At 36.1% G+C, this 21,612-nt stretch overlaps 2 protein-coding genes across 11 annotated transcripts in view; one reads left to right on the top strand and one right to left on the bottom strand.

Annotated features, from left to right (window-relative positions):
* Positions 1-15,020, top strand: part of LOC143351555 (protein FAM13A) — a 37,047-nt gene extending 22,027 nt beyond the window's left edge. For 6 of the 7 annotated variants that reach the window (XM_076783197.1, XM_076783196.1, XM_076783195.1 and 3 more), the window contains 6 exons: positions 8,708-8,887; positions 9,000-9,144; positions 10,677-10,907; positions 11,006-11,206; positions 11,267-12,168; positions 12,242-15,020. In XM_076783197.1, the coding sequence (XP_076639312.1) occupies positions 8,708-8,887; positions 9,000-9,144; positions 10,677-10,907; positions 11,006-11,206; positions 11,267-12,168; positions 12,242-12,455 (1,873 nt within the window). In that variant the 3' untranslated portion in view covers positions 12,456-15,020. The remainder of the gene's footprint in view (positions 1-8,707; positions 8,888-8,999; positions 9,145-10,676; positions 10,908-11,005; positions 11,207-11,266; positions 12,169-12,241) is intronic. The other variant, XM_076783199.1, reaches the window with a different exon arrangement.
* LOC143351556 (uncharacterized) overlaps positions 1-21,455 on the bottom strand; it is a 263,840-nt gene extending 242,385 nt beyond the window's left edge. Inside the window, exons 1-11 of one of the 4 annotated variants that reach the window (XM_076783204.1) lie at positions 21,003-21,455; positions 20,562-20,825; positions 20,262-20,476; positions 19,762-20,188; positions 19,415-19,703; positions 19,066-19,348; positions 18,649-18,999; positions 18,416-18,565; positions 18,244-18,359; positions 18,041-18,173; positions 16,040-17,445 (exon numbers count right to left, since the gene is read on the bottom strand). In XM_076783204.1, coding sequence (XP_076639319.1) covers positions 17,197-17,445; positions 18,041-18,173; positions 18,244-18,359; positions 18,416-18,565; positions 18,649-18,999; positions 19,066-19,348; positions 19,415-19,703; positions 19,762-20,188; positions 20,262-20,476; positions 20,562-20,825; positions 21,003-21,033 — 2,508 coding nt within the window. In that variant the 5' untranslated portion in view covers positions 21,034-21,455 and the 3' untranslated portion in view covers positions 16,040-17,196. The other 3 variants (XM_076783203.1, XM_076783202.1, XR_013081767.1) reach the window with 3 other exon arrangements.
* Between the last annotated feature and the right edge of the window lie 157 nt (positions 21,456-21,612).

The raw sequence follows: 21,612 nt of genomic DNA, 5'->3' as shown, positions 1-21,612 counted from the left end.
AGAGCACAAATTTTTTTTAACCTATTCCGTACTGGCTTTTATCAGTGTGCGATAAGTTTGCAATGCAGTCGTATCTTTTAAGGTTACACGTGTTTTTTTGTAATACGACGGTTTTACTACGCGAATCAACACGGTGATTAATTTAAGAATTTTGGAAAGGACTCGCTTGCTATTAACATTGCACGTTAGTTTTATTTTCACACGTACGAGTCAGTAACGAATCGTAACCTCACGGGGGCCCCATCTGGAGGAAAATCGAATAAACATTTTTAAGTTCAATCTCATTTTTTTGAGACAAGCAAACAAATTACGTACATTTCGGGCCAAATGGTCCCGAACAGTCCCAAAGCAGTTCAGTTCGAGGTATATCGGGCCCCGCCCAAACTCGTCAATGTTTAACACGATTAGCTCAAATCGAGTGCCCACATAACCCTACTTTGTAATATAAGAAGAAAGAAGATTGTAATATACAGAAAAAAATTTGTTTCGTATAGAAAATCTACGAGAAAGGTAAATTGTAGTATAATTTTGTAAAATCAGGAAAATGAAATTATAATTGAAGAGAAACACCTGGGGAAAATTATACATATGCTTACAAATGAAAGACCTTGCAGTATATTAGAAGAAACATTGCCACTAAGTGTTCTAAAACGAAACATATTTATCAGTCACTGTTTAAGATACATAATTATTAGATATATTCATTGTCTAGAAAACAGAACCAGACTTTTTGCTTGTAATGGTCTGGTTCAATTTGCAAGATAATAACGATGAACGAATAATTCTAAGTTGAAAATGAATTTTAATTACCCATTCTTTCTTTGTATTTTTAACCGAAGTGCCCCTAACAAGTGGCAATCCGATTATCACATGAGTCATAACGTGACATTAAGGCGTGAATATAGTTCAAGGTTTCTAATAATTATATCTTGGAATTATTATTAATTTTTTTGCTTTGGAACATTCAGTAACATAACCTCGTCAACACGCTTCGAGGCCTTCGAAATCGGTGAGATCGACGTTATTGAAAATAATTAGCATTCTCCAAAGGCAACAAATCTTTCACGCTCCTATTAACACGTTGACTGCCATGATTGTTTTTTTGCTTCTAGGTAAATGTTCTCGATACTTGTTCAAATTATGATGGGGGAAAAAACAAATGTATTCCATAATTCAACGGTGCATGTACTAGTTATTTTATAGCATGTATACTGATAGTTTAAAAATATTAAAATACTTTTCATGCATACTGTCAACTAATCACAGAAAGGTACTGTTTTCGTTTGAACAGATAATTATCCATTCCTGGAGAGATTTATAATTATAACCTGACAATAGCATTTACTTTATATTTCATAATTTTTATCAAGCTAACTCTTAAATATAATAATTCCGATCGATTTTAGAAAGTAAAATTACGATTGTTTAGGGAAAGTAACTTTTCCTTCAGCCTCGATAAAAAGCAATAATATATTATTGAAAGTCTCATAGTAATGTATATAATCTTTGTTTAAAAAAGAAGCAATATTTTAATTAGAGTGTCGTACGTATTATGTAGGTTAAAAATATAACTTTTCAAAATATTTATATTTTAATCAGGCATCATACAGGGTGTTCGGCCACCCGTGGGAAAAATTTTAATGGGGGATTCTAGAGACCAAAATAAGACGAAAATCAAGAATATCAATTTTTCGTTTGAGGTTTCGTTAAAAAGTTATTAACAATTAAATTCAAAAATTTCAAATCGTTTTGGAAAAATTATTTTCGGTTGCGGGGGTCGATTACAATCATTTTTGGTCATTACACAAACCCTCGAAATCCTACCCAATTTCGAGAAAAAAATTCGAAAAGGTGTGAAATTTTTCGACAAAATTCAAAAATTTCAAATCGTTTTGGAAAAATTATTTTCGGTTACGGAGGTCGATTACAATCATTTTTGGTCATTACACAAACCCTCGAAATCCTATCCAGTTTCGAGAAAAAAATTCGAAAAGGTGTGAAATTTTTCGACAAAATTAAAAAATTTCAAATCGTTTTGGAAAAATTATTTTCGGTTGCGGGGATCGATTACAATCATTTTTGGTCATTACACAAACCCTCGAAATCCTACCCAGTTTCGAGAAAAAAACTCGAAAAGGTGTGAAATTTTTCGACAAAATTAAAAAATTTCAAATCGTTTTGGAAAAATTATTTTCGGTTGCGGGGGTCAATTACAATCATTTTTGGTCATTACACAAACCCTCGAAATCCTCCCCAGTTTCGAGAAAAAAATTCGAAAAGGTGTGAAATTTTTCGAAAAATTAAAAAAATTTCAAATCGTTTTGGAAAAATTATTTTCGGTTGCGGGGGTCAATTACAATCATTTTTGGTCATTACACAAACCCTCGAAATCCTCCCCAGTTTCGAGAAAAAAAGTCGAAAAGGTGTGAAATTTTTCGACAAAATTAAAAAATTTCAAATCGTTTTGGAAAAATTATTTTCGGTTGCGGGGGTCGATTACAATCATTTTTGGTCATTACACATACCCCCGAAATCCTACGCACTTTCTAGTAAAAAATTTGAGAAGTTTTGAAATTTTTCGACAGATGTGCCCGAACACCCTGTATATTCCAAATTCGAGACGATGTTCGAAATGTTAATCGAATAACCTAGCATGCGGTTCGACACGGTAAAACGAACTTCCGTTTCGTGCAATTTATTATAGGTTAGCTTGGATGTTCCGTAATTACTTCGAAGCTCGCTTGTAAACATCGTTGAGACATTGGAGGTTATAAAGTTGATCCTTTTAGCGGTAAATTACACAACAAAATCCTACCGCTGTTTTCAGGTAGCGTAATAGCAATAAAGAAGGTAATTCGATTTGAAATAATAGTTCGAAAATTGAAGAAACCCGATGGCTTGCATAATCGCAAAACAAAGTCCGCGTCGATAACAGAAGTTTCGTTTTTCTCGAAGCATGTTTCAGGCAGACAGCGTCTAGAGTGTATTGATCTCTTGTTGCAACGTAAACGCCAATTTCTTTCCAATTTTTTCCTCCATACTTTATACATCTGGACAGTAATTTTAACCGTAATCGCTACTGCCGGAGGTATAAAACTTTAAATCGATCGACGCATCCGAGTATCCTCGCGATACCGACAGGTTTAATCGAATTACTTTAATCGAACGGCCGCCAAATTCGTTACTTCTATGGCATCTACTGACTCGATTATCAATCGATAGAATAACTACAGCATTGTCTCGTTCTAAGTTGCTCGTCCGGGGACAAGAGTCAGTTATAATGAAATTGTCCTCTATTTTACACGTCTTCTGCTCGTTTTCGCAGTGAGTGCGCGACAGGGCACAAGCCATAAATCTTTCTCGGGACCTCGGTGATTTCGATTGTAGTTGTACAGAGTATCACGTTTCGGGGGAAAAGACAGAGTCGTTCCTCTCACTCCGAAGCTTCAAACGTTCACTCGGAAACTTTAAATGGACGAAACTTGTTCCGACTTAAATCCTCATGAATTATTATTTACAGATAGTAATTTATTACGATATTTTCCTGAAACGACGCGATGAAAAAACAAATATTATTTTTGGCAGGCCTCTGAGTGCAACTTTCCATTCTCTTTACGCAGCATTAGTTACGTAAAACCGGTCGGTTATTTTTATTATGTGGTCGTTCGCGCGTTTCCTATTCTTTTTATCCTACTATTTATAATTGGCAGATATATACCAACAGTTTCTTGGTATAACGAATAACATTATTTTTATCCCACAAAAAAGAAATTCTATGAAATGTTAAACGCAAACCTAACCTATACCTAGCCAAACGATTTCCATTTTAAGATTCTTTGCATCTAACAGTTCCCTTTGTTAGGATTTTACGTTTTAATGGTATACGTTGTAACTTTACTAGTACAAATTGAATAATTCTAAAAGTGCTTTATTTATGTGTATAATATGATTCATGGAAACAGATGCATAAGCAAGAGTGATGGACGATTTATAGAGAGTGACTATATACTTTGAACCTGTCTGGTCGAGACAGGGGGAAAAAGTTCACTGGAAAAGCACGATAAAGAGCATAACGATGCGACCTACCTCACGGTTACCGTCCTCGAAGGCATTTCCCTTTGAACGATGATCGATCCATTCAGTCTAGCCCAGTGTTTCCCAACGTGGAACATACGTTCTACAGGGGGGATAATTTTTAATATTTTGGGGGGAAGTACTATTTTAATTCCATGTTGAGGTTAGGTTATCCTATTTATTTATACAGGGTGTTCGGCCTGGGAAAAATTTTAATGGTGGATTCTAGAGGCCAAAATAAGACGAAAATCAAGAATACCAATTTGTTCATGGAGGCTTCGTTAAAAAGTTATTAACAATTAAATTCAAACATTTCAAATCGTTCTGGAAAAATTATTTTTAGTTGGAGGGGTCAATTACAATCATTTTTGGTCATTAGACATACCTTCGAAATCCTACCCACTTTCGAGAAAAAAATTCCAAAAGGTGTGAAATTTTTCGACGGAAAAAAAAATTTCAAATTGTTTTGAAAAAATTATTTTCGGTTACGGGGGCCAATTACAATCGTTTTTGGTCATTAGACATACCCATGAAATCTTACCCACTTTCCAGAAAAAAATTCGAGAAGGTATGGAATTTTTCGACGGAAAAAAAATTTTTCAAATCGTTCTAAAAAAATTATTTTCGATTACGGGGGCCAATTACAATCGTTTTTGGTCATTAGACATACCCCCGAAATCCTACCCACATTCTAGAAAAAAATTCGAGAATGTATGGAATTTTTTGACGGAAAAAAAATTTTTCAAATCGTTCTAAAAAAATTATTTTCGGTTGCGGGGGTCAGTTACAATCATTTTTGGTGAATAGACATACCTTCGAAATCCTACCCACTTTCGAAAAAACAATTCCAAAAGGTGTGAAATTTTTCGACGGAAAAAAAAATTTCAAATCGTTCTAAAAAAATTATTTTCGGTTGCGAGGGTCAATTACAATCATTTTTGGTGAATAGACATACCCCCGAAATCCTACCCACTTTCTAGAAAAAAATTCGAGAAGGTATGGAATTTTTTGACGGAAAAAAAATTTTTCAAATCATTCTAAAAAAATTATTTTCGGTTGCGGGGGTCAATTACAATCATTTTTGGTGAATAGACATACCCCCGAAATCCTATGCATTTTCGAGAAAAAAATTCAGAACGGGTGAAATTTTAAACGTTAATAACTTTTTATCGAAGCCTCCATCAACAAATTGGTATTATTGATTTTCGTCTTATTTTGGCCTCTAGAATCTCCCATTAAAATTTTTCCCAGGGTTGACCGAACATAATATATAATATAGTATATAATAAGTGGATAAACAAACTCAGTATCTATGGCTATCTTCTATGGATATATGACAAATGGAAATTCTGCAACGTAAAATAAATAATAAAAATATTTTTTATTTTTAATATCATAACTTTTGGATGAGAAAGGCGATGATCTCACCGCAGAAATATTCTTGCAAATATGTATATTTCCTCGTGTCGCGTGGGAGGCGAAACGTCCATCAAAATATTTGCTTATCAGGTTGCGCGATAGAAAGGCGGCGAAGATGTAAACGCACGAAATTGCACAATCGATGTAACGTAGACGTGTTCGGTCGATTTCGATTATTTAATATGCACTTCAGGCTCGCCCGTACGAGCATAAATTTATCGTTGACTAATATCGTCGGAGCGTATGTGCATCGTTCGCTCCATTAATTTTCCAGTGACTCTAATCCTGCCGGTATCAATGGCGTAGGCGACTGGCTTTGCAATTGACATTGAATCTCTCCATATTTATCTCGAATTTTCTCGACGGATTTCCACCTTTCGTTGTCCTTCGTCGTTGGTTCCGTAACCAATTACAGTATCGTGAATTGATTTAATAGGACGTACCGATGTATTGGCAGCGACGTTAGTTTTTGCTTCGTTAATTTTCTATGGATTCTGATCGAACCGGTCCTCAGTGGCGTAGCAGCGGAATTTTCCAATCGTTCTATGAGTACGGGATAATGCATATGATACAAGTACATACAGGATGAAAAGAATTCCAATTCATTCGTCGGGCTAATAATTATAGCAATTTTATTCGAATCTTCGTTGTAGTAATTATACGGCAATGCAGCAATCAAACATAAAACATTCAACAAATTTGTATCGCGGACGTCATTAAAGGTAATAATTTCCCTTTTAAAATCTTTTAAAAATCCCGACGTCCCTCGCTGTTCCTCCAATTATTCCTTATGTCCCGGACTTTGCAATAGTTAGTTCGGCCCTGGACGTTGGTAATTCTGGATCACGAGACCCGTATTTACTTTCGCAAGCAAGTCGGTGGAAAATTGGATTTCTCGTAAAGCGACTAAGCGGCACGTGATAGTTAATGAGACTTAATAAGGGCGAAGATCCGATCCGTCCATTGACGATCTCAAAAAGTGAGGTTAAATTTATTACCATTCTGCGATCTGCCGATGCTCCTACGTTGATTGTTGTTTACGAGTCATCTCGCGAAGACGTGCTTGTCCTTAGCCCGAATATAGGGTAACCGCGCATAATACGAAACATGTGACTTTTAAAAGCTCACTCGATAGCAGAAATGAAAAGAAAATTGAAAACGTTTTAAAGTAAAACAAGAAGCAAAATCGGCTATTAGAAGAAGTGGTGTTTAATATGATATTTAATATAGAGTATTTGGAAGTTTTAGAAGCGTTTATCGTTGCTAAAAATATTTTTGCTTTTCGAGACAACACGTGTTCAGGAGACAGCGTTCAAATATAGCCCTCGCCAATGTTTGGAAGATAATGTTTCTTCTCGGTTCGTTTGAAACGATAAGACGACAGCGGGAATTTCCAAGCGTGTCCGTGGAACTGACTTGTGAATATCAAATATTTCCATAGAATGCGTATCGTATATTATTTCGCAATTTCAAGCAAAACTCAATTACCGATAAATTAAATAGAATACAGGGTGTTCGGCCACTTTTGGGAAAAATTTTAATGGGGGATTCTGGAGGCCAAAATAAGACGAAAATCAAGAATAGCAATTTGTTGATGGAGGCTTCGTTAAAAAGTTATTAACATTTAAAGTACCGGTCGTTCTGAATTTTTTTCTCGAAAATGCGCAGGATTTCGGGGGTATGTTTGTTCACCAAAAATGATTGTAATTGACCCCCGCAACTGAAAATAATTTTTCCAGAACGATTCGAAATTTTTTAATTTTGGCGGGAAGTTTCTAAAATTTCTCGAATTTTTTTCTCGAAAGTGGGTAGGATTTCGAGGATATGTCTAATGACCAAAAATGATTGTTATTGACCCCCGCAACCGAAAATAATTTTTCCAAAACGATTTGAAATTTTTTAATTTTGTCGAATAATTTCACACCTTTTGGAATTTTTTTCTCGAAACTGGGTAGGATTTCGAGGGTTTGTGTAATGACCAAAAATAATTGTAATTGACCCCCGCAACCGAAAATAATTTTTCCAAAACGATTTGAAATTTTTTAATTTTGTCGAAAAATTTCACACCTTTTCGAATTTTTTTCTCGAAACTGGGTAGGATTTCGAGGGTTTGTGTAATGACCAAAAATGATTGTAATTGACCCCCGCAACCGAAAATAATTTTTCCAAAACGATTTGAAATGTTTGAATTTTGTCGAAAAATTTCACACCTTTTGGAATTTTTTTCTCGAAACTGGGTAGGATTTCGAGGGTTTGTGTAATGACCAAAAATGATTGTAATTGACCCCCGCAACCGAAAATAATTTTTCCAAAACGATTTGAAATTTTTGAATTTTGTCGAAAAATGTCACACCTTTTCGAATTTTTTTCTCAAAACTGGGTAGGATTTCGAGGGTTTGTGTAATGACCAAAAATGATTTTAATTGACCCCCGTAACCGAAAATAATTTTTCCAGACCAATTTGAAATTTTTGAATTTAATTGTTAATAACTTTTTAACGAAGCCTCCATCAACAAATTGGTATTTATAAGCCCCCATTAAAATTTTTCCCCAGGAGTGGCCGAACACCCTGTGTAATAAAATTATTAAATATTTATTAAAGTACAGTAAATGTCGAATGGAAAGATTTATTATTCATATTTATCTACATTTATCGTACTTTAATGAACATTTAATAATTTTACTTGGAAAGATTTATTATTCATATTAATCTACATTTATCGTACTTCGATAAATATTTAATAATTTCATTATATTTTATTTATTTAATTTAATTAAGTCCTCTGGGGCGAGTGAAATGGCTCACGGAGCTACTGTTGTCGAAGTATCGAAAATATGTCGGGTGAAGGGTTGAACAACGAAGGGTACGCCACTGACTTCGTTTTGATAGGATCGGCCCGGTAGAAAGAAAGACTATTGCGAGGACCGATGACTCACCGCGAAAGTATTTATGCCCTGCAGTTCGTTCACTACCACGCAGGAACGACGCGTGTCGTTACACAAACGTGTTACAGCGTCGTGTAATCTTTTCGTACACATTCCAAAACACCGGGTTTCTCCGAATTCTCGTTGGCAAACGTACCACGACCATAAAACGAACGATATCATGAGAAAAACAAAATAATATCAGCAGAATCACCAAATCAGAGATCTGTCGACCGAAGGAGGAGCCCAGTCATCGACTCTATGGCCCCCGTTCGTTTCTGTGTTTCAGCATCCGTGATAACAACGCGGTGAACGGCGTGATCCCTGCCAGTGACTGTAAGATCTGCAAGGACGCGAAGGACGAACCAAAGGATTCCGAAAGCAGCGGCGCGTCCCTGCTTTGCGCGCTGAAACCGCGTAAGCGCAAAGAGCGTCGCGAATCCTGTTGCCAGGAACGGAAACTGATCAGGTGCGATCGACGGAAAGGAGGGGGAGAAAATGCGTTCCTATCGAGAATTATCGATGGAACGATTTGTCGGTATACCGAGTCCCATTCCGTTACCAAAATCGAACGGTTTCAGGAGCAGCAGCGAGGAGCGTGTACTCGAAAGTCCTACGAAAGCAGCTGATACGATCAGACGCGTCAGCAGTCACGAGGATTTCAATAGCGAGGAGCATATGCATATACTGTCTCAACTCGGTCAGGACAACATGGGTCATGGTGTGGTAAGTTGTACGGAACTGTTGTTACGTTAGATTTAGGGACCCTTTACACCAAGGACACGTCGTCGTTGCGTTTGCTCTGGTATCGTCTCATTTTCTTTACGTCTTTTGCCAAAAGATGTGAAATAAATTTTGCATGCCCCGACTCTAAATAAAATATATTTTTTTTAAAACGTTTGATACGTTAACGAACGAATCGATGCAGAAATTTATCGGAATTCCAAGCTTTTGGCCACTTGTGCACATATGAGTACCATCTTTTGCAAACTGCTCTCCAACGACTGAAGGCGACGTAAACAATCGCTTACAGTGCCGAAATTTTATATTCATTTGCTAAAATACAAGTACTTTAATTTTCTTTTACATTTCTTCCTCTTATCGTGTTAATTATCAGTAACTTTGTCACATTTTCTCGTCGTTTTCAGTTCATCGTGTACATTCGAACGAAACAGTCGACTATTTCATTCCCCGTTACATCATTATTTACATAATAGTGTATAATTTTGTTTATAGCTTCGTGTATCGACAATGGTTTGTCCAAAATATTTACTGAAAATTATTCAAATGCGATAAAATAAATATATTGTTAATTTTTTTAGAATCTAATAGACAGAGATGTTTTTAAAGAAAATTCTTAAAAGAATACGAAGATGAATATACCGTACTTTCACGAGAAGAAAGCACAGCGTGTTTACATCCCCCACTCCTGTTGCAGTCCGCTGACTCACAGGTATTGGTCGAAAACGGTAACGAAGATTGGTGACAGCCAATCAACGGACTGCAACAGGAGTGGGGATGTAAACACGCCTGTGCTTTCTTCTCGTGGAAGGACGATGCATATGCGTGTCGGTATACAGAATTTGGTGGCGCTATCTGACGTAGAGAATTGGAACTATTTGGTTACAAACTCAACCGTTTTGCCACCTAGTATATTGACCATAGATTTAAGATTATTAGTTTTATATCATTTATATTAATTAAATATTAAATATTTAATATTAATGGAAGATTCTAGAGGCCAAAATAAGACATAAATCAAGAATACCAATTTGTTGTTGGTGGCTTCATTAAGAAGTTATTAACGTTTAAAGTTCCGCTCGTACTGAATTTTTTTCTCGAAAGCGGGTAGGATTTCGGGGGTATGTTTATTCACCAAAAATTATTGTAATTGACCCCTACAACCGAAAATAATTTTTCCAGAACGATTTGAAATTTTTTAATTTTGTGGAAAAATTTCACACCTCGAATTTTTTTCTCGAAACTGGGTAGGATTTCGGGGGTATATCTATTCATAAAAAATGATTATAATCGACCCTTGCAATGGAAAATAATTTTTTCAGAATGATTTGAGATTTTTTAATTTAATTTTTTAATAACTTTTTAACGAAGCCCCAGTCAAAAAATTGATATTCTTGATTTTCCATTAAAATTTTCCCCAGGGGTGGTCGAACACCCTGTATCTTCGAAACATGACGAGCAACTGAGTAAAATTTCGTTGGAATTAAAGGAAAATATCGTTAACAATTAATTTACAGAGATGCGGAGGTCTTCCTCTGCACGAAAGGACGAATGTTTCGCCCATATCGAAGAAGGCCCCGTCGTTCCCGTCGCCGTGCGAGACGGCGCTGGAAACTGAAAAATTCGAGTGCGACGCCGAGAAATTGAGAAGCAGCGAACGTTTCAGCAGAAGCATTACACCGAAGGGCAGGAAGCAAGCTAGAAGAAGAAAAGTGCACAAGATCGCAGACGCGGTGAGTTCCGCCAAGGTAAAATTCACAATTTTTAGATTTATCGTCCCCGATGGTGAGAGGATACGAAGATAAGTGTAAAATTAGAAATAAACTGTGTTAAATCTATGTTTTAGGAAAATGACGATGGGCCTGGTAATATTTATAACGTGTCGTCGAGTCCCAACAGCCGCAATGGGTCTCCGGCCCAAAGCTTTTTGGAAATGTTGAGCAGCGGGCCGAGCCGATCACCATCGCCAGCTCGACCGCCCACGGTGGACCACGAAGACTTAAACAATCCCAGTTTAACGAACTGGACGTTCCAGCGGCATGAAAATGTAAATATAAAGAATGGAATGTCGATTATTACTATCTACATATTGACTATGCGTTTATAGGGAGAAGATGCTGACGCGCGAGTCGAAGCCATGCTGTCCCCGAGAAATTCTCTGCTGTTGCCTAGACGGTTTTATTCTGAGAACGAAGTGCAACCCAGTACACCGACAATCGCGGAACTTGGCTTAAAAAATCTAACGAAGCATATAAACAGTTTGAAGAAAAAGATTAAGAAATACGAAGACGAGTTCGAGGAAAATTTTGGTTATCGTCCAAGTCACTCTGATAAAATGAGCAACAGGGATATAAAAAGATTGTGCTCGGAGTTGAACAAACTGCGAAAGGAGCATAAGCTTCTGAAGGAAGATCCGGTCAGCGCGTTGTTAGCCAACGCGAATAACAGAATAAGATCGGACAGCGGTAGCTCGACGAATAACAATAATAGCCCGGAGAAGTCTAGAGCTACGTCGATGGAGGAAATGGTAAAGGATATAGAGAAGAAGCTCAGCGAGAAGAGATTGAAATGTAACAGACCCGACAATATGGAAGAGCTCACGTACGAGCAGCTGATAGATGAGAAAACTGCCGTGCAGAAAGCTTTGCTTCACATTGAAAATATTTTCGGAAGACCCGTCTCCAAAGAAGATAGGACCGTCGTGCGTCCTTTATATGATAGATATAGAACATTGAAAAGGTTACTTATTAGAGCAGGGGTGAGCAAGAATAAAGATAGTATTTCGGAATTAGCCACTATCTTGGAGCACGAGGCAATGGATTTCACGTCGTCGAATGTGCCTGGCAATCAGTCTGATGCGGAAAGAAGAGCCAGCGAGCCAGATATGTCGCATAGGGGTATTTTGGATTGTATAGATTCGTTAGACCAATTACCAACCGACAGTGACAGTCAGCACAGCAGCAGCGAAGGAAGTCGCAGTAATAACGAAAGTCTCCATGCGCTTCCACCGTGAGTTTCTTTGACATAATTATTTCCTATCTCCTGTTTCCTATTTTCTCTAAACGATCTCATTCGATTTCAGGGACGAATTGTTGGTTCAGCAGAAATTAACCAGAGAAGAGAAAAAGCGCCTCCGTCGAGCTTTGAAAGAGTTAGAAGCGCAATTCGAAGCCCGAGCCGGTCGCAGGATGCAGAGGGAGGATCGTGGTCCTCAAGTCATCACTGTCTACGAATCGTATAAACAGGCCAAAGCAAAACTTAGACTGATCGATGCTCTCGTAGCTAAAAATGCTTGACGCAGTATCTAATTGGCGCCTTGAGAGTTACACATGCGGCAACGACAAAACCCCAGAGCATCATGAGACCGTAAAATGTGCACAGTAGTCGCTATACAATCGACAAATCGCATTACATTCGTACAGTTTGTTAAATAATTCTGTTGTGTAATAGGAACGGCAAGCAAAAGAATTAGAAGAAAAAAAAAACAGCATCGAAATAAGAAACGTAATATATATGATAATTTGAGGATACTGAAAAATCAAAAACTGTTGAAATATAAAGGGAAAGGATACCTGCGGTAAATGGTATCGATATCGTTCCTCCCAGTTTATGTATCGATAATAATTTCTATTACCTCCATTCACGAATCAAGAAATAAATGATCAGTTTTGATTCCAAGCATCGTATACCGATATCAGTGAAACTAAGCATGTATGCAATTTCCCAACAATTTTAACGAAACCAGTTATCGAACATAATGCAGTACCGCTGCATAAAGTGTCTCGAGGAACGATATCGATCGTCACAATTAACGATGTTACTCTGACGAGTATCCTATCGTTTTAGGGACTCGTTCGACTATACATAACTTCATAAAGGGATATTATACGATAGTAATGGATACGAATCTTATCAGACTAGCACTTTGAACTCTAAGCACTAATAGATAGAAAAATGACAGTGGCTACTGCGCTATGCGTATCGAAATGATCCGCCGATTTGCACTTAAACTTCCTCAAAATACTCGACATCGATTTTAATACAGCAGGAGGATGCTTATTCCATAATATCTACCAAATCATTACAAATGTCTACCTACCATTCTTACGCGAGAAGAAGGCACAGCGTGTTCACATCCCCACTCCTGTTGCAGTCCGCTGACTCACTGGCATTGGTCGAGAACAGCGACGAAGATCGGTGACAGCCAATCAGCGGACTGCGACAGGAGTGGGGATGCAAACACGCTGTGCCTTCTTTTCGTGGAAGGACGATACTAGTACGAACAAGAACTTTGCATGAGAAAATATTTCATTAGAGAAACTATTACTACACACGCAAGCAACGTTAATGACTTGTTCTATCGAAAATTTTATACGTACTTTTAATAACGCCATCGAATATTTTATGATTTTATAATCGAAATTTCGAAAGTTTGATTCTTTCTACTTTGCAGCGTTTGTATGTTTACATTGTGACATTGTACCATAGGCTTATGATCTTTCCGTATTTTCTACATTCATTGCATTCCTCTGTGTCTGTCCAAATGTTGAAGAAGTACGAAAACAGAGAAAGAACTGAAAAATATCGTTCAGAAGTCGCTGCGGGTATGTATGCGTTTCTCCCCGCGAGTCAAGAGGTAAAAAGAACATTCGAAAAAGTTTGCGAACCACGCGTGAAAAAAACAGTGACAGCGTCAGTCACAGACATGAATTAATTATGAAGTCGCTTTCATAATCAAGACAAATATACTAAGTACATTTATTATCTTTTTTTAAAAATTTTATGAAAAATTTTATTGCTTAACCTTATATTATTTTAGTAGAGTTGAATAAATGTTTCGTTGTTTTATAATATCATTGATAATGTCCCAAGGAAAACTATTTGACTTTTCGGACCAATTACGAACATATTTTCTTTCTGAACGTTTTGGCCTCCATCTTGTTAAGTTCTCATCTGGAAACTAGACACATTTGTACTTACTTTTGAAGAGATTATGACTAGTATGACTATAAAAAGCATATTGTGTTTTACATGGAACGTAAATCTATTATGTGAAAGTTGTTTTTTTAATGACAAAGGTTGAAACGTCGAGGAAGAAGATTCTTTCGAAATTGACCTGAGAAGACGAGCAAAGAGTTTTTCTCATTATTTCTGTTTCCTGATTACTAATCTGGTTGTTGAGATGTTTGTACTTTCTTTGTTTTACGTAAGAATTATTAGTTACTTTCGTTATAGAAGAAATGGGTGTCTAGACTGTATGTATCGTTTAAACTAAAATTCGGTATGTTCATTTTATCGTACGAAAATTATCACCAGATTGAGTACTGAGAGTAAAGAACGAATCTGTGGGGTTATTTGTAATCTAAGTACCTTGTAAGAGATATCACATGTTGTAATTGTAGAGTACTATAAACTGTTACAGTCTTATAGCATATTAAACATATTCACTAAAAGCTCGTTGATTTTTGCGTTTAATGATCTGTTCGCGCGAGTAAAATTTTAAGGCAGTGAAAGTTGGCGTGGCCGCGACTTCGTAAAAATTTGTAAGCGTCGGCAGCCTTAAAATTTAACTCCACGAGGGCAAAGTCTCGAACGAGGGTGCTATGGTTGAGTTTATAAACGGTGTCGAGCAAATCGAAAGAAATACTTTCGCGAGTTCGACTAACGTCGACAGTGGCGCCAAACGGAGGATCGCATTTCTTAACGGCTTCTAACGACACCGCGAAGCTACAAAGTTTGAACTTCAATATGGAACAAGGATTAAAATACAATTGCGTAAAGAAATATCAGTGTTAAAAATTTCGATCGAAATTTTTCCGAATGTTGCTTGAATCCGTGTGTCGACTATAAAAAAACATAAAGGAAAAGTATCATTCTTCCGCGAGAAGAAGATACAGTGTTTTACATCCCCACTCCTGTTGCAGTCCGCTGACTCACTAGCATTGGTCAACGAAGATCGGTGACAGCCAATCAGAAGACTGCAACAGGAGTGGGGATGTAAGCACGCTGTGCCTTCTTCTCGTGGAAGGACGCGATACGTACGAAGAAATTTTCATCGATTCCTTGCTACATATTTTGGTTCAATTTTTGTTTGCTTGCAACCGAGTAAAAATGGTAGGCGACCTTCAATTTTCTTATTTCATACCAACCCGTTTCGCACGGAAAAGATATTATTTCTTCGGGAAACTTTGGACGATCGAGATTTGTTGTAAATTATTATTCCGCTCGGGGCGACGCGCGCGGAGCAAACGGAAAAGCGAACGATTTTTTAGACCAAAGCATTTTTTAGTCTGTGATATGATATGAGATATATGCTGCTTGCGTTGATACGGCAGAGTGTGTGTGAGAAAGATTTTACCTTTCTTTTTTCCCGTGAAAACGATTCTCTTTCGACACGATGGAACATTTCTTGGCCGTTTCTTTGCGTTGGGATCCAAGATATTTTTAAAAGACGAAGCAAGGATATAGTAGCTTAAGATTTAAGCGGTGCTGCATTCTTTCGTGGAGAAACGAGTTGACGTAGAATAACCAAACAGCGGAGAACCCAAGGTTTCATGATTTCCTTAATTTATTTTCTACCTTCGAGTAATTCAAATCGTTTGGAATACGTTATCCAAATATAAAAATGAAAATTAAATAACATGGAGATTCTCACGTATCATTTTCCTCCGCGGTTTCTAGTAATTGCCGCAGCAACTCGTATCAATGAATAAACGCAAAGAACTTATTTTATATTTAGTATCACAGAAACGTTTAATTTCGATAGATTTTGCGTGAACGAACAGTGACACGAGGAGAAAAAGTAAAGTCTTAGAAATAAGATAACATTTTATATTAACGTTATCTAAGATACGTTTTGTAGGTTGTGTAGATGAGACGTTCGTCATCTCGCGTATAAAAAAAGTTAAACGCGTGATTCTGTACAATTGCTCGAGGGGGAAGACATTTTCGGACGCAAGTCGAACGTTTTCGCGTCCATGGAAAATGTAACTTACGAGAGAAACTGTAAACTATTCGAGACGGTTCGATTATAATTTTTCACGGCATATTTAGCGATTAGTGTTCACACTGAATGACAAATAAAGATCGATATAGAGGGTGTTCGGTCACCCTGGAAGAAATTTTAATGGGGGATTCTAGAGGCCAAAATAAGACGAAAATCAAGAATAGCAATTTGTCGATGGAGGCTTCGTTAAAAAGTTATTAACGTTTAAAGTTCACACTATCACGCTTATGGTGCGCGCGCAGCTGTTCGCAGATTGCCGTTCTACAGGCGGAACTTTAAACATTAATATCTTTTTAACGAAGTCTCCATCGACAAATTGGTATTCTTAATTTTCGTCTTATCTTGGCCTCTAGAATCCACCATTAAAATTTTTCCCAGGAGTGGCTGAACACCCTGTATATTACAAATAGACACATAAAAAATTGGCGATAAAAATCGAGGAGTAAATTACGTCTAGCAGAATGTTAATTGTCCTCGGCGTTTACGAACGTGTGATTATGTATATACATATACAATGGTATCTATAGATACAAGCAGTTGCATACATAAATACATAAAACCATACACGCATACAAATCAATATATACGTTATAAGAAGTAGCACCCAGAATCGAATAAAAGAAGAATATGATCCGCTAGAAACGTTGTACTCATTCTAGATAATAATCCAAAGATAATTCTTCGAGATATGAAAATCAAGTTCTAGTAATCCCCTTTTAATCTTAATTATTATAATGTACAGCGATAAACGACGAATTCTAAGAACTTAATTACCCATTTAAGAGAAAGTACTACAAATTTTTATTTGCCTTCTACTGTATATTTCTGATGATAAGCTTCTATCAAATTTCAGACCTGCACTTATTTTGCCTTGTAGAGTTACTTTAATGTAGAAAACAGATGCAGTGCCTTGAATTGTTATCCATTTGAGATTCGTTTTATTTCTATATATGTACATATGAAAAATGTTTGAATAATTGTCATTGCCTATAGGTAGATTCAACTTACCTTGTAAATACGATGTGTTCTTATCACGAAGTCAATTTCAATTGTTTCTGAAACGTTTGAATTTGTCGTAAAAGCCCAGTTAGCCGAATAGAAGTAGGTTCTCTTGTGATGATACTATTTCCTCTTCTATGAATACTAGTTCCATTGGATTTAGTTAACGTAAAGGGCATGGATGAATAGGCTTTGTTTGATCCCATTGGAACTTCAGTTGATATACAAACATAACTATTCTTTTCCTGTAGTAGCTTCATCTGTTGTTTCAATGCCATTACCTAATAATAAAAGGAATTAAAATTAATATTATCATTATAGACGTTATACAGGGTGTTCGTGGGAAAAATTTTAATGGGAGATTCTAGAGGTCAAAATAAGATGAAAATCAAGAATATCAATTTCTTGACTGAGGCTTCGTTAAAAAGTTATTAACGTTTAAAGTTCTGACCGTTCTGAATTTTTTTCTCGAAAATGCGCAAGATTTCGGGGGTATGTGTAATGACCAAAAATAATTGTAATTGACCCCCGCAACCGAAAATAATTTTTCCAGAACGATTCGAAATTTTTTAATTTTGGCGGGAAGTTTCTAAAACTTCTCGAATTTTTTTCTCGAAAATGCGCAGGATTTCAGGGGTATATGTAATGACTAAAAATGATTGTAATTGACCCCCGCAACCGAAAATAATTTTTCCAGAACGATTTGAAATGTTTGAATTTAATTGTTATTAACTATTTAACGAAGCCTCCATCAACAAATTGGTATTCTTGATTTCCGTCTTATTTTGGCCTCTAGAATCCCCCATTAAAATTTTTCCCCGGTTTGGCCAAACACCCTGTATATTATTATAATTCGTAAATATAAGTTCATTTTACCTCTTTATACAAATTAATAACTGCATTTATTTCGTCTTCTTTTGCAGTTAATTCCTTCTCAACGTTCCTCATCTCTTCTTCGGACTCTTTGTCGGTGCCCTTTTCAATTTTTCCTTGCAATTTTTCGTATTTCCTATAATCGGCGAAAGAGTAATTAAATTACCAAAATGTCTAGAATGTTAATATTAATCGATGCAACTCACGTGTTCAGTTCTTCAAACTGATCGTGAAGATTAATGAGAACTTCTCGTATTCCCTTTGAACCCTCGGAATGGGCTATTGATCGAGTGTTACTCATGACCATGTTACATTCATTACCCTGTAATTTTCTTACATTAGAATTTCAAACGGTTCTATTAATTTGCATTGACGTACTTGATAAATTTTTGACTCTATGCCCGGAATTTCCATTTGCGTTTTTACATCTTGTTGGGACGAAAACATTTTTAAAAGTTTGGCGTTACTCGCAGACTTTGATATTCCTGGTACATCGTGTCTATTCAATTGATTCTCTGATCTAGTATCCTGCAATAGATTGTTTATATTTCCAAAGAATGTCTACTTTCAATAATATATTTTCGACTCTATTTTTATTTTTCAAAGCGAACCTTTCCTCTGTGAGAATTTTCGTACATGGTCTCGTCTACAATTGTTTCTTGCACATTTTGATATTGTTTTATACTTGACTTTAAATTTAAATTTAAGTTTCTTAATCTTTCCTTCTCGTAATGCAGGGATACACTATCGTTTTCAAAGAAATTGCCAGGTCCGTTCATGAACGAATTTTCTTGCACAAATGCGCTTATCATTTGAGAATTCATGTCAGGCAATTTATTATACTGACTGCTTATTCGTTCCATAAGAGTAGACACAGGTTTTATCCCTCTGCTAACTTTACGAATGAGAAGCGGAGTCATTCCATTTACTGTAGGTTGCCTTGTTTTCATTATACTTAATACCTTTTGAATAGAAAAGAAAGAAGCTACAGTAGCGAACTTTTCGCAGTCTCACATCAAGCAACGTACTTGCTGAATATTTAAACCTAAATTGTGACTTGGGGTTACAGAGGTACCCACTACAAACGGTATGTTTCTGAAATTGAATCTACTGAAGTACGAACGATTTACTCTTTTCAACTTTGACGCCAGTGTCGGCATTTCGTAACTATGAGTAATCATTGGGTCACAAAATGATGTTTGCATAATCGAACGTTGACACTGTTGCGAATCGCATTTCTCCATTGTGTACGTGGGAGCAGATGTAATCTCCATATTACAATTTTGAATACGTGTATTTATATTCTTCCCCCTAGGATTAGATATATCCATCATACTTAAAATTAATATCCTTTCAGTCAATCTCCTTACAACTTACTCTGCTTTATGTTTAGACTGATACTGTTTGCCTGGACTATCTTGTACGCTATTTTCATCGACGTTACTATTAGGTTGATCGTTGTTATTTTCACATTTTGGTTTTACATGCACGGTTTGCTGTTTGTTCGCGGCTAATCTACTATTATAGTTCGCGTGGGAATCAAATTTAGAATGTTTACCGGGAATGATAGAAATACTACCACTTTTTGCTGCCGTGTTATGATAAATTTCAACTACTTCGTTGGAAGACTGACGAGATTTTGGTCCATTACGACTACTAACACTGCCTGAAAAGATAAATAAAAATTAATATACATTTTTTAAACGGATAATTCTAGTTTATACCTTTCTGTTTTCGCTTTCTGGTATCCTTTCTTCCTACGAAAATTGTATCTTTAGTAGTCACAGTACTTTTTGAACTAATACCATGCAATTTTCTTCGTCGTTTTTTAAATTTCAATGCAACAGCATCGTCTAATTTACACGAGGAACCTTTCTTGCTCAATATAACAGAAGAAATTGTTTTTCCCTTCTTCTCACTCTTTAGACGGTTTTTACTTTTACCTGTAGGCGCAGTTTTTACGCTACCGTTAGTTTCCGGTTTAACACCACTGTTTGCGAAAGGTAGCTTTTGAAGCAAGTATTCGTTCTGATTGTCCGAAATTAATCGTTCAATAGATTTTGAATTCTCCACAACCTGTGTTACTTCGTTAGAATATTCTGATAAACGATTTTTGTACGGATATTGCCAGTCGTCATTTTGTTCTTCGTACTGTTGAGAACATTTTATGCATACAATTATAAAGAATGTTTCCATGGAATATATTTAACGCATAAATACATACTATCATGTTTTCTTTATGAACTGGCGATAATGATCTCGATTGAATATGCAAACTTTGCGGTAGTCTATAGGTTCTAGGAGAAATTGCAGTCAATTCAACTTGTAGCTTTTCCTGTGTGTTTTCAATTTTCTCTCCTTCTTTACGTTGCACGTTAACTTTTGGTAGCATGCTCTTCAATTTCGGAGACTGATGCAAATCACATTTTGCTGTAGTGCCTTGAACAAACAATATCATTAAATATCTTATTTAAGAACTTCATTAAACTAATGAAATGAGATATTGCCAGATAATTCTTTATACCATTGTCATTTGTAGACGTGTATTTGATATCGCATAACTCTTCCAAAGAATTATTGTAATTCATCTGTTTGGATATTATATCGTCAACTGGACAAGAAGCATCACTTTTAGGACTATGACAGTTCGTACTATTCAAGCTACTTCTAGTCTCTAGAATTTCTGGTTGATTGTCGTGACAGATCATTTTCATATAATTCATATGAGACTTTAAGGAATTACATCTTATGTTTGTATAATCTAACCATTGCTTTACACATTTTGAATCTGAACAAATGAAAATAGATACAGCGTTAAATTTATTAGGAATTAAAGCAACCTCGATCATGGATAAACATCTGTTTACACTTTCAAAATACAACTTATAAACTTATGTTTAAAATACATATTCTAAATATTTTTCCAGCGAAATAATAGTATAGCATTAAAAAGAAATATAATTACCAATAATGCATTTTTTTGTCCTAACATCCATAATATTTTTTTTTCTTTTTACCACGTAAACTTTATGGTTCAACTATCAAATAGATCGTCATAAATACGGATAATAAAACAAATTGACAATATTCCAACGAGTAAAAGAAATTTGTAACGATAGAAAAATAAACAAAATCTACAAAAGTTCGCGAAGCCAGAATTCGCAGGTTAAACTTTTATTGCTAATCGATTACATTTTGTACACAAATCTTTTGTTTTCGACCCGTTCTTCATTCGTTCAAAGAAGAATCGTTCGAACAGAACTTTGGCTATTGCCACAAATTCTGTACAATTGGTTTAGCTTTATATCGACATTTGAGAATCACCGTTTCAATGTAATTTAGGAAACTTGAGTCTCAGTTATCTTTATAATACCATTAAAATAGGGTTGTATAAATAATAGTGTCATCTTAGATTCAAAGAAAATGATTCGAAAAGTATTCTGCATTTGATATGGGTGGACATTAGGTATTAGGTATTAGGTATTAGGTCTACAATGAATACAGCAGTCATTTGCAGTAGTCATTATCAAGGGTTGGAAAGGGTTTTCATTATCATTTTTATTCTTATAACTGTT

The sequence above is a fragment of the Colletes latitarsis genome, chromosome 2 (assembly GCF_051014445.1).
Source record: "Colletes latitarsis isolate SP2378_abdomen chromosome 2, iyColLati1, whole genome shotgun sequence".
NCBI classification, from domain to species: Eukaryota; Metazoa; Arthropoda; class Insecta; order Hymenoptera; family Colletidae; genus Colletes; species Colletes latitarsis.
The sequence above is the reverse complement of the archived record's forward strand: the minus strand, read 5'-3'. Positions and strand labels throughout refer to the sequence as shown.